At 29.9% G+C, this 13,994-nt stretch overlaps 4 protein-coding genes across 4 annotated transcripts; 3 read left to right on the top strand and 1 right to left on the bottom strand.

The window, feature by feature from the left end:
- Positions 1 to 284: 284 nt before the first annotated feature.
- cand_021950 (DNA polymerase epsilon catalytic subunit) lies at positions 285 to 7,835 on the bottom strand (the record flags this gene model as incomplete). The annotated part of the gene is made up of 1 exon (XM_067212425.1): positions 285 to 7,835. The coding sequence occupies one exon, from the start codon at positions 7,833 to 7,835 to the stop codon at positions 285 to 287; it is 7,551 nt and encodes a 2,516-aa protein (XP_067068914.1).
- Positions 7,836 to 8,050: 215 nt separating this feature from the next.
- Positions 8,051 to 10,201, top strand: cand_021940 (protein kinase domain-containing protein; the record flags this gene model as incomplete). Its single annotated transcript, XM_067212424.1, has 1 exon — positions 8,051 to 10,201. One exon carries the CDS (start codon positions 8,051 to 8,053, stop codon positions 10,199 to 10,201), a length of 2,151 nt encoding a protein of 716 aa, XP_067068913.1.
- A 919-nt stretch (positions 10,202 to 11,120) lies between these two features.
- On the top strand, positions 11,121 to 12,497 carry cand_021930 (uncharacterized protein; the record flags this gene model as incomplete). The annotated part of the gene is made up of 3 exons (XM_067212423.1): positions 11,121 to 12,234; positions 12,265 to 12,359; positions 12,462 to 12,497. 3 exons carry the CDS (start codon positions 11,121 to 11,123, stop codon positions 12,495 to 12,497), a joined length of 1,245 nt encoding a protein of 414 aa, XP_067068912.1.
- A 466-nt stretch (positions 12,498 to 12,963) lies between these two features.
- cand_021920 (carrier protein) lies at positions 12,964 to 13,905 on the top strand (the record flags this gene model as incomplete). The annotated part of the gene is made up of 1 exon (XM_067212422.1): positions 12,964 to 13,905. The coding sequence occupies one exon, from the start codon at positions 12,964 to 12,966 to the stop codon at positions 13,903 to 13,905; it is 942 nt and encodes a 313-aa protein (XP_067068911.1).
- Positions 13,906 to 13,994: the final 89 nt, after the last annotated feature.

Below are 13,994 nucleotides of genomic sequence, written 5' to 3'. Positions count from 1 at the left end.
ATTGATACATTTTTTCAACTTTACAATTGATAGATCTAAATCGTCCTTCCAAGCTATATATTTGAAGTTTGATTTCCTATTTCTTTAAAAGCTATATTTATCCTATATTTTGTTATAAAGTTAATTTTTTTTTTTCTTTTTTTTTTTTAGAATTCTGCGCTTGAACTCCCCATGTATAGTCGAAACTAGTTTTAAGTATTTGAATAAATATATTTTCTGGCAAACAATAGGTTATCTAAGTTGTAATATTACTCAACAAATATAAAATAATACCTACCTTGTTACTATAATATATAATCTGCATAAAGCTTTGAAATTTGTATTATAGCTTCAAATTCGTCAATAGTACTTCGTTTTTCCTCATTTCGTTTTTCAAAATATGCTGCTATACTTCTAATAATAGAAAAAAAATCCTTGAATTCTTCAAGATTAAATAGTCTTGTAGTAAATTCACCCATGCAATATGAGCATATACTATTTGACAATTTGCCAACTTTTACTGCTTTGCATTGCTTGCAAACGACGTCTTGAGATTGTATAGCAGCAAGTCGTTCATAGAATTCTATTATAAGCCTTTCTTCTATTATATGTGTATCTATAGGTATATTACAATATATACATTTCCAATAAAGTGAACCTATAAATTTCCTTCTTGATCCATCCAAGTCTAGATCTCTAACTCCAAGCTCCTCATCCAATGTTAAACTACCAATCAAATCTAAGTCATCAATTCCAAGACAATTCGGACATATAAGGTCCTTTATAATAAATGAATTGAATGGTACCTGCCAAACATCTTGAATTCGTGAATGAAATTCAGAAATACCTACAGTCTGGCAAAATATATAGCGTGTGTGTTCATAATCTTTTCTATGACACCCATCAGGTGCAAAGCATTGATCTAAACCAAATATATTCAAAAATAGATAAGCAAGCTCAAAATCTAATCTAAGATTAGCCAAACTATTCAGATCCTTACGCCCAATAAAAGTAGGAAAAGAAAAAATATTTTTATTTATGCTAGATTCTTTGATAAAATCTCCACTACTTTCATTATTATTAATATTCATATTCGAATAATTCAACAAACTATTTTTGCAACCAGGATGAATCATAAATGGTAGATTATTTTTCTTTACAACTTTATTACTTTCGTAATTTTCATAGTCAATATTCTCTAGTGGATCGAAGAATTCTCTTATTCCATATTTACTAATAATTAATGCTGGATTTAGTAAAATCTCATTGATGTATTGTATTTTTTCACTATATGAACCATATAAATCTAAAATTTTGTTAAGTAGAAATTCACGTCTTTGTGAATCATTCCATTGGGGATTCAATTGATATATTTCACGGGTCTTTCTTATTGGTAACATTAAAAAGTCAGATATCTCATCTAAGATAAATTGTCTTGTATTAATAGGTAGATAATTGAGTATACTTAGATGAATATCATATGGATTTTCAGGGTCCAATGTTCTCCTAAAATAGTTACTTTTATCTATCTGTAGCAAAGCTTTATATTCAACGATAGGAACTAAAGATAAGCCAGAAAATAATGGCTTATTATTCAATAGTTCCATCATTTGTTTGAAGTATTGTCTCGATTCATCTTCAATTCTATTCAAATTTGTGGTCAGAACAATTCGGCGTATATTCCCATATACAATTTTAATATCTATATTACTGAGCTCATTTTGCAAGACTTTGAAAAACTTTGAGCTATAGGACTTTGTCATCCTCACAAGTGCCGGATCAAACATTAGAGACTGAGGAGAGCACAACCACCTGTAAAATTGCTCTTGTACATTAATTATAAATTCAGAAAGAATATTATTTGTATTAATAACAGATTCTTCACTTGTTTGAGAGCTAATTGATTTTTCTACAATAGATCTGAGATACTGGAGAGTTTCTTTCAAACATAAAAAAGCCTTCGGAGTTGATAAAGAAGAATGATGATGAAGAGGCTGAATTAATAAATTATTAGATAAGTTTCTAGATTTTTCCTTTTTTCCAAAATATTCTAATGTTGTCAAGTGACTATTATTAGAAGTAGATTCACTTCTGCGCTTCTTGTTACTTGTACTTCTCAATAAATATTCATCCTTAATATTTGAAAATTCTATGCAGTCAAACATTTCAGCCAATATTATACAATTTCTAACGGCTTCAATCAATATCCACTGTTGAAAATCAAGCTGTGCACCATAATTACGATAAATTCCAGGATTTACAACCTCTATAAAGTCATTCTCAGAGTTTATGTTTGATGAGATATCACTACCAATTCTAAACAAATCCCAATCATTCTTAGTAGCTGATACAAGTTTTGGATGTCCTAAATCAGGATAAATGTCATTAGAAGCCCATGAAACTAAGTTTTTGGAGTGTAAATAACGAGAATATATTATATCAAATATAAAGAATGCAAGGTCCATACGATAATAAAGAATGTACAATACTGGTACATTAAGTACCTTTGATAATTCAATTATTAATGAAGTTTTACTAACATATTCATTCGTCTTCTTTAAACAAATTAAAATGGATTGCTGATGCCAGTCAAAACGCGATATTTTAGATTCACTGTCATCATGAGTATCTAACCATACTGTCAAAAATGGGACACTGATTATATCGAAAGTACCCTTTTCTGTCATTTTATCGACGCATTGTATCTCTCTTCCATTGTAATTCAGCCAATTATTATAATCTGAATTCTCTTTATATTTTAATACTTCATTTTTAGACAAAGTAGAGTGAATGAGCAATATACAGGGATCACTTCTTGTATTAGCAATTTTATTCAGACAAATATTCAAGTTATTAAATGCAATTTTTGCGTTATTAAAGCAATAAGCTTCCTTAGGATTGAGATTGATATCAAGTGACTTAATTGCTTTAGATAATTCTCCTAGTAGCTTTGAATTTTCTATTTGCTGTCCTCCTGCCATAAAAACGAAACAGTCTTTTGTCTTCCAGTCGCTTAGAAGTATGCATAATCTATCATCAAGATTTACTATTGATAAAGAAATCCAACTAATATTCTTACAATATCTTGAAGATGAGTTGAAATCAGTTCTCCATATATGATCGCGGATCATTCCATTTTCTTTAACACAATTTGCAATATTAGGGGTATTACTTTCAATAATATTACCTAAAGATTCGAGAATTGTAAATTCGAGTGGTATATTTGCCTCATATATCCCAATAGTATTTGAGTCACATATTAATGATGACTTTGATTCTATGAATAAATTTTCAGACATCCCTACTTCCATTAGATAATTGTATGCTACACCTCTTGGAAGCTCCTTTTCGCTGGTAATATTTTTGCAGATGAATTGTTTATCTTTAGTATCTTCTGCCAGCTTAATTGGAACTGAAGAAGCTACTAAAAATTTGCGTGAAAATTCAAATGGAGCAACGTACATTTTCCTACATGATTCGGAGTATAATAAAATATTATAATGACCATGATATTTATTACTATCTGAAGTATTGAAAGGGTATATATCTAATATTTGCAAATTCCCCCTTGTTAAAAATGTATAGCTAGACATAACTTCTTTATTATTTATTTGAATTGATTTATTTCTAAACTGTAAAGTACTTGTATCGATCATTTTACTTTCAAGTTTTTTATTAATTTTAACTTGAGTTTGTTTTAGTGATTCGTACTTCAATAACCACCTTTTTGTTTGATAACTTAACCAGCCCTTAAAATTTGTCTGTAGAAGTTTACTGCGTTCAGATTTTGACAAAGTTGCTGTATGTAAGACTTTATTAGTATGTGATGCCTTCTCCAATTCTTGAATTACATTTTTTGAGTTTACTTCCTTGCCAAATTCCTTTCCTAATTCCAACACATCTAAATTTGAGATCCTCTTTTCAATTTTAGAGTGTTCAAGGTCACTTACACAAACTTCATCTATATTCTTTTCCTGAGTTGGTATTTGGTATTGAGGTTTGGATAAATTTGTCTCTTGATTAATGCTTTCTGAATTTACTTTTTTAATACTAAAATACTGTGAAATCTTCTGTTGGTTTGGCTCAGAGAGCTCAGTTTGATTTTTAATCCAAGTTGGTAATGGTAAGTTAGGAAGTGGATTATTCACTCCTTGATATATAGCAGGAATTATCACAATCTTTAAGATTGTACTAATTAATCTCTTTTTATAATATGACCAGTCTAAGATATTTCTCACATCCCAATTACTCTCCTTAAGTTTCTTATTTTCGATCATTGTAATTTCTTCAGACTTGTTAGAAATATCGCTTTTTAGTTGCTCTTTTGATTTATGATCATGTAATTTGTTATTATCCTCCTTATTTTGAATAGGAACTTTAGTTAACCTTAACCATTTAGATAACCAATATGACCTTGTTTCTAAGGGAGCAGAAAATATTGACAGTGGAATAGCTCTTTGACTCTTATCTTCCCCTTTAGGATATTCAGATACAATGAACTTACATGCCACGTTCTTATCAACCAGATATGATGGATTTTGAAGGAATTGAAATAGTCTTCTAGCAGTCGTTATTGCCATTGACTTAGCTGATCCCATTTGCTCCACACTTTTAGACATATTTTTAGTTTCAGATATCAAATAAAAAAGCTGCTCGTCGTCTAAAATACCACTACCTCTAGTTTCTATTAGATTTAACCATCGCAAAGTAGTTTTAGCTACTGACTCATAAGCTTCTTCTTTGCTACTTCCATGCAGGAAAGCAGGGAATATCTCCTCTTGCAAAATCTTAATTAATTGCAATTCACCTCTGCGCTTTAGTTCAAAGCCTTTTAGTTCCTTTAGCTTGTTATCAAAACCATATACAGCATATCTTTTCTTTAATAATTTATCCTGCTTATCAGATGCCGGTATAAAGAAACACTTGTATGGTCCATCTACTTCAAAATAAATAGAATTCTCAACCTTTGCAATATACTTTTTACTTATTGGATCAAAATCCAGGTACTGATCATTTGTCCAATTTTTGTGTACCTGATGGTTTAGAATAGTACACACATAATGAATTTTTTTTTTACTCTCATCTTTAAATTTAAAAGTTATCTCATCTGGGAATCCTCCTGGTAAAATGGCCCAAATACCATCAGTATCCAATTCTAAAACCTTCCCGATACTTTCAACTAAAACACGTGCTTCGCGAATTACATTACCACCAAGCCACGTTACTATTGCAGCCATTTCCATTGAAAACCAACGACTACCTCTTCTCATAACATATCCATAAAATGAATTTAAAATACATTTGTGTGCCAATTGCAAAGATTCATAGAGTAACTCTTCATTTTGAGCATTTTTTATTGCTATTATATCTTCTTTTAATTCTGCTTGACGTAGTTTCTCTTCAGCATCTTTCTTCTTGTCTTTGTAAATGTATCTACGATCTCTAAAACAGCGAACTGTGTCAACATAAAACGAGTTTTCACGCTGACAAACTATTGAAGACCTAGTTTCTTCAATGCTAATTGTTTGCCGACGATATACCTTACTACAATATTTTTTTAGTCTTTGAATGAGAATTTCAGATTGTTGCCTAGTAGTAAGTGAATCCCAAGAACGTTGGCCATTAGATTTATTAGATACCTTATTTGAGCTCATATTCCCAGAAGTAGTCATGTCAAGATTTTCAGACTTTTCTTCATAATTAGAATGATCACTGTCACTATTTTGATCATCATCATCATATTTTATCTTATATGAATTCACATCAAAAGATTCTATTTTTAAATATTTAATTATTCTATCCATCTCTCCCTTTGAAAGTGGGAATACATCTCCTTTCCATCTCCAATTCATAATCCTTTGGCATTTATTAGCTTCTGAATAGAAGGTGCATCTACGACATTGATCATCTGATACAATTGCAGTTGGTTGTAACCTATTAGTAAGGATAATGTTGGGATACATTGCAGCAATATCTAAATGATAAATAAGTGGATTAACACTAAGTTTATTATTCTCCCTAAAACTTGTCAATATTTGTAAAATTTCATCTTTCACATCTTGATAATTTGTACAGTCTTCTACTTTTTTGTTTGTATTTTCAATCCCAAATTTTAAAGTTGAATCTAAATCCTTAATTAAAATATCTAATGTTGTAGTATCTAGACAAAATAACTCAGGGATATCAGAACGGAATATACCACTACACAAAGCTTCTACAGTGCCCCCAACATATGTACTATTTAGTATAGGTCTATTTTCATGAAATTCCATAGATTCATTTATCTTTTTGTTAGGGAATAATATATTTTTTTTAAATGCTTCCCTCATAAGTAGATGTTCACACAATGTTCCAGTACCTCTCCTCAATAGTTCCTCTCCTGGAAGTGGGATAATTGTAGCAAGAGCAAAAATAAAGCGATGAACATATGTTTTATACAGGTAATAAGTTGCTACTGCATCAGATACTGAATATTCAGCTAATACTTCTGGATTTTCTCTAGCATATGGAACCATTAGTTCTGGATCCAACTCTACGGGGTTATATCTTAGTTTATCTTTTGTAACACTCTTAAGACTTCTTGAGCCACATGGGAGGTATGAATCGCGTTCAACCCAGCGAAAACAGTCCAAATGAAGCATATTAGTGCCAAGAAAGTTTGTCTTTGAATTTCCAACTATGGCACTACCACCACTCTGTTCTACTTGTCTTATGATCCCCCATTGTTCCGTCAAATCCAAACCGTATTTCAAGCCTCTTTCAAATAAAAATGGGAAGTCAAAATTATCACCATTATATGAAGAAATAACATGAGGTCTCAATTTCTGTACTAGTTTAACATAATATCTAATCAATGCTTCCTCATTTTCACAATTTATACAAGAAAATGGAGCCGTAAATTCTGGTTTTGGAGAGTATTCAAAGTCGTTAATATCCCTTGAAACAATATTCCTGTTAACTAATAGGTATCCTTGGCCTTCAAATACACATGAAATCATCATTATTTCATCTATCTCTACATTTGGAAATTTTAAAGGTTCTTTTGTAGTCTCTATATCCCAAGCCAAGCACCTTAGATCAGGTTGTGACGTATCTTTCCCAAGTAGTTTTAGTTCAAGTAGCTCATTTGTCCAGCGAATAACCTCATACCACATTCCAATAGAAATATTATTATCAATTAATACTCTTACTGAATACAAGATATCATATTCATATATTTCAATGATATTTAAACTGAAATCATCTAGTTTAGCTACTGTGCTTAGTGGATTATTATCACTTTTCTTCTTTTTATTTTCTTTTATAAAGAGTAAAATCTCATTTCTAACTGCAACCAAATTCTTTACATTATTAAAAGACACTTTAATAAGCTCCTTCTTTTCTCCAATTAAGTGGTTTGATAAGTTTAGATCATCTTTCTCTACTATATCGGCTTCCAAGCCTTCGTCTCTGTATTTATTCTCTAGATTGTTAATAAACCAATGCTTCTTAGTATTAAGATCTGTTTCTAAAAAAAAGTATGGCCTATAGAAAAAAGGGCTCTTGAAAGTCTCACCACATTTGTTTACAAAGTAAAGATATAAACAGGCATGCTCAACAAAGGATTCTATTAGTTCTTCATTGTTATTGGTATCTACTAAATCTCCCAAAATATTATTTTCTTCTGATATATACTCGGCACTAGATTGTACATTATATAAGTAGCCAATTTCTCTACTTTCTATCCCAACTTTCTGCAGTTTTACATCAAAAATCTTATCCAGGTTACGTTTTTTTTTAGAAAAAGTAGATTGCCTCCCTTTTATATTTTTATTTACTTCACTACTCTTAGCATTCGATTTTGCTCTACCTTTCATACTAATAGTTCTTAGCTAACTGAAAGACTTCTTGAGCTACGTTGCATTATTTCTGTTCACTTTATTGAAGAATTTCGTATACTACAAAGAAAAAAACCTTGTATAAAAATTACCGCTAATCGCATGTCCCCACTGTCGGTATACTCATTTTCAATTGTGACTAAACTATTTAAAATTTAAAGTATTTGAAATGACTATGAAAATGACCTTAAATAATGCCTAACTCTATAAAGAGACAGACTCCATGCTACATAGACCTTAAAAGTGAACAATTTTCCAAAAATAATCTATACAGTAGATCTGCCCCATATAAAAATAAATGTAGTTCAAAATTTAATTACGAAAAAAATTTGGCCACGAAGTACTTTAGTAGATACAGGTCTCTGAATAGTATGCTACATTCTCCATGTAAAATGGAATATAATTGCAAAGCAGGAGTTTCGATTTTTATAGATCCACCTGATAAGAGACTCGGTGCAAATGATATATGTAATGAAAATTTGTATAAAATGAAGAATCTGAAAGACAAACTTCATAACATTAGATTAGCTCTCGATCTTAAATTATGTCATGAGAATCTAGAATCTGTTAAGAGTGAAATAGAAGATATTTTAAAGGAGTGCACTAATATTAATTCTAATATTGAATTGATCAAGAAACATGAACGCGTATTAACTGAGAACTTGGCTCTAGTAAAGACAGCATTCAAAGATTCAATAATAAATTATAAAAGGGTAGAGAGAGAAATAAATAGATATCAGTTATATTTCTTAGAGGCTCAGGTCGGGATAGCACCAGTAATAAATGTAAGAAATAAGAAGCGTAAGCGTGTATTTGATGAGAGGCCAGATACTGAAGTTAATAGAAATTTAAACAATAAACTAGAGGAAATTGACAATAATAATATTCCAAGTATATCTAAAATAAGTAGTGATAACTGTAAAGATAATCATAAAATGTCAGAATCAAAAAATACAAATAACTCAATTTCCTACTCAATGTCTGCAATTGCCTTAAATGGCTCAGCAGAGGAATCAGAAGTTTCTACATTATCTAGAATCAAAGATTGTAAAGTTGAAGTTTCCTCACTTAGTAGTAACAAGAATATGAAGATACAACTAGATTATATTGATAAAGAACACTTTAGAGACGGAAGAAAATTTCAAAATTTGATAAATCAAAAGAATTTATTGTTATTATACTTGCAGGGCACTGAGCGAAAAACTCTCGCAAGTATTCAATATTATGGTCACTCTACCCTGAATAATAATGAAGAAGAAATAATGCAGTCTATTGTTAAAAAAAGATATAGTTACACAGAGAAGCAGGCTTATAATATAGCAAGTAAATATGATGAACTTGATATAGAAAGAAGTTTGTATATGAAAAAATCTCGTTTATTTCGTCACCAGCAGAATTCACGCTATAATACAATGCAAACATTATCTCCTTTACAGCCATATACTTTACTGAATATGATAGGGAAAGGTGGATTTGCGGAAGTCTGGGAAACTTTAAATATGAATACATGGAAGATAACAGCTGCAAAAATACATGAGCTAACCCCTGATATGACTGAGCATGAACGTATTGTTTGTGTTGAAAGAGTTAGTAACGAGATAAGATTACACAAAGATTTAAAACATCCATATATTGTAAATATGTTGCATTGCTTTGAAGTAGATAATGATCGATTAGTTACGATAATGGAATTATGTGATGGACCAGATATTGACTCTTTCATTAAGATGTATGGACCAGTTTCTGAAGATCTTGCAAAAATATGGATTAGACAGATTTTAGAAGGAATAATGTATTTAAACAACTTTTCTACTTTGAATACTGGTGAAACCTTACCACTTCAAAGAGATCCTATTATTCATTATGATCTAAAACCAGGGAATATAATTCTACATAAAGGCTGTTGCAAAATTGCTGATTTTGGTTTAAGCAAGGTTGCTGATCCAATTAGTGGTGAAGCTATAATAGAGCGTATTGGTGGAGGAACAGTATGGTATCAACCTCCAGAAATACTTCTAAGACCTGGCGATTCTTTTGATAAATCCCGAATTGTAACCCATAAAGTAGATATATGGGCTGTTGGGTGTATTTTCTATGAAATACTACATTCAAGACGACCATTTGGTCTTGGAAGTAGCTCTATAGCAGAAGCTTTTACTTTAATACCACTAGAAGCTACAAATGGCCCTATATTTAGCGATAATATATCACCAGAATGTAAGTCTTATATAAAATGGCTTTTAACTTATGAATCAAGTGAGAGGCCTTCAATAGATAAAGCATATTGGCATTCCTATATTCAGAATTTAAATAATAATTCGACCATAAATACAAACTCATATTAATATTAATAAGGAAATATGTATCATTAAAAAAAAAATATTTTGGTAGTATCATTACAGTTAACATACATAGATATACTAGTGAATTTTTTAGTTTATATATTATTTTTTTATAAATTACAAAGATAAATTGGTACACTTAAAACCAATGATAATACTGAGGGCTCAAATTTTCCCACACATATTGCAAAATCAATAGCAGAATCCTTTATTGAAATATAAAATAGGATTAATCTATTTTCATTATACTATATAGTAAGATTAAATGATAAGTTACTAATGAACAAATATACCTCCTTAAATATTAACCAAGGACAAAGGTTAAAGTAAGTTTTAAAAATTTATTATAAGGAATGTTTTAATATTTGATACTACTTGAATAGACACAAAGAACATAAAATTTCTATCGAAAATAAATATCTTAAATCTAAAAAAAAAGAACGGTAAGTTTAAAAAGTACTTTACATCATTTAATTTATTTATAAATATATTAACAAATCTATAATAGAATTAATCAACATTCTTTAAATGTAAATATAGCTCAAAGGAAGTCTATTCGATCATTATTTAGGCTAAAATATAGCCAAGATAAAATGTAAGCTCCTAAATATCCTTCCTTAAATTAAAATTGAGGCTCATTAATAATTATATTTATTATTAGTCAGTTAGTGTTTCTGTTTCTAGGAATATTTGGATTAAATATAGTTTCATGGGGATTAGCGTGGATAATTGGAGTAACTTACTGCAAACCCAAAAGTCATAGAGGTAAGAAAATAAGACAAATCAATGGTACCTTAACTTTATTAATATTAGCTACTAGTCCATTATTTGGTTTTTATTTTTACTACTACATTAATGGTATGTTTAAATTTCTAATATATTTTTTTATTTACAAAGAAGGAAATTACTTAATACTTTAGATATGCAAACAACTGACACAACAAATATTGAAAAAAGAAATATTGAATCATTACTTGTGAAAAATGAGACAATAATTCAAGCTCCAAATCCACAAATCTTAGCATGCTCATCTTATATTGATGTTGAAATTGTTTTATGGCAACAATCTAAGGAAGTAGAAAAGGGCCTTGTAATTTTTATTGGTAAACTTACAGCAGATTCATGGAGAAGTTCTAGAATATTAAAAATAGCATATAAAAATGATTTTTCAGTAGTCGCTATTAGTCCTCCTGGAATAGGAAAGACAACACAACTTACTCCAGATATTATTCAAAATTCGAATGTATCTTCCTCATCTTTTCTTTATTGGATAATTGTTACTTGCTTTCAAAAAAAAACAACTGAAACTGTAATAGTTTCGCAAAGTAATTCTATTACTCAATTATATACAATACCATTAATAATGACGTATCCAGTTGCTGGGATTATTTTCTTCAATACTAATATGGGTATTAAATGGTTCACAGCTCTCAATCCAGTAATAAGTGACCATTACTATTACCAACCTGTAAATTTTGGCAATACCATCGTTAGATATATTGGAGATAAAACACCTCCTATTATCAGTGCTTCAAATTCAATCCAAAATAAAGTATCAAACTCATCTAAATTGGATAATTCTAAGACAATAAGATCATTGGTCATTTCAAACTATAAATCTAGTAATAATATAAATAGATTAAATTCTAACTCTCATCGTGCACTACAAACTATTCAATCCAATGAAGTTAATTATGTTAAAGGAATGTCTAATGTAACAAAAGCTATTTTTAGTTGTGTTGCACCAGGTGTATCATACAAATTTAATGTAGATTGGTATCTTACAGAGCAAGATAAGTTAGGACCCTTTGGGTGGTTTGATGGCAAATATACAATACCGGGTTGGCAGATGGTACAGACAGTTTATGAAGCAACAGATTTTGATGTATTTGAAGGTACTAGAGTCAAAAATGGCTCTTATGTGTTAAATATATCTTACTTTAAACCCCTTGCTATTGCACTAAGTCAGACATTACCTATAATCGCACAAATTATTGCATTCCCATCCAATACTTTGAATTCCCAAACCTTACAAAGTAATTCTACAAATTTCTCTAATTTTACAGGCTCTGATAACATCGCTCCTACCACATTTAATGACATAAGACAAAAAGAATACATGCGCTACAGAACGAAATTTGAACTAATTCCCGCTCAAAATGTATATTGTACCACTTAGTGCATTATATTAAGTATTTTAGCTCTTTGAAAATCTAGAAAACTTAATTTAAGCTTACTTTTTATATTATTATTAAATTTACAGGTTATTTATACGTCCATATTCCACTTTATATACTAATTATTCTTCCTAGATTCAAGAGATTAAGTATTATGATTATAACTAAGTAATAAACCTGATATTTGAAGATCTCTTTATCTTTTACTTTTTTTTTCCCTGTGTATTAACCTAATAATTACATATTAAATATTCAATAATGTCTTTATATATTCATGAATAGAAAAGGTGTTAAGTATAGTTATGGAATTTACTATATAAATGTAGAAATAATACAATCAAAATACAGCTATAGATTAATTTAGATTTATTTAGTAGATTATACTATAATAACAATATTATCATACTAAATATCGAAATTTCTTAAATTTGTTTTTACAATTTGATTTAAAGGTAGTTTATATAGAAGTTTTTCCTACCATTCAAAAACTGGATTAGCGGGTTATACCTAAAACTCGAATAGTACTTTAAATTACTATATATATATGTTAATATTAAGATAAAAAAGAGAGGAATCCTGCAGGTAACAATGACAAGTATTAAACAAAATTCTGAGGATGTAGAATTTTGTTCAAAATTCAATAACTTTGCTTTAGATTTCACTACAGGTGGAATCTCTGCAGCCTTAAGTAAAACAGCTGTTGCCCCAATTGAAAGAGTTAAACTATTATTACAAACTCAAGATACAAATCCAGATATAATTAGTGGTAATACTATTAGATATAAAGGCATTGTAGATTGTATTACGAGAGTAACTAGAGAACAGGGATATATTAGCCTCTGGCGAGGTAATTTAACTAATGTTATTAGATATTTCCCAACTCAAGCCTTTAACTTTGCATTTAAGGATACTTTCAAATCCCTATTTCCTAAATATGATAAAGATGTCGAATTTTGGAAATTTTTTGGAGCTAATATCGCTTCTGGAGGCCTTGCTGGTGCTACATCTCTAGGTATTGTATATCCGCTAGATTTTGCAAGAACACGTTTAGCAGCTGATATTGGAAAGAAATCTCAAAGAGAGTTTAAAGGTTTAATAGATTGCCTTAGTAAAGTTTCTAAACAAAGTGGAGTAGCTTCATTATACCGTGGATTTGTTGTTTCAGTACAAGGTATCATTGTATATAGAGGAGCTTACTTTGGATTGTATGATACTGCAAAAGCTTTATTATTCAAAGATTATGATGGTACGAACATGCTATATAAGTGGTTTGTAGCACAGGTAGTAACAACAACAGCCGGAATTATTAGTTACCCTTTTGACACAGTTAGAAGAAGAATGATGATGATGGCTGGCAAAAAGTCAAGTGAAACTCTATATACTGGAACATTTGATTGTTTTCAGAAAATACTTGCTACTGAAGGACCTAGTGCATTTTTCAAAGGTACATTTTCCAACATTATTAGGGGTACTGGAGGAGCTTTAGTTTTAGTGTTATATGATGAGATTAAGAAGGCTCTGAGACAGTGATCTAAAGAAATTAATAAATATATGCAATTAATTATATAAAAAATAATATTTAAGGATAAACTATTTAATGTTTGTTGAAACCAAAATAA

This window comes from Cryptosporidium andersoni (genome assembly GCF_001865355.1).
Source record: "Cryptosporidium andersoni isolate 30847 chromosome Unknown contig_59, whole genome shotgun sequence".
In the NCBI taxonomy this organism is placed as follows: domain Eukaryota; phylum Apicomplexa; class Conoidasida; order Eucoccidiorida; family Cryptosporidiidae; genus Cryptosporidium; species Cryptosporidium andersoni.
This window is presented reverse-complemented; position numbering and strand designations above follow the sequence as displayed.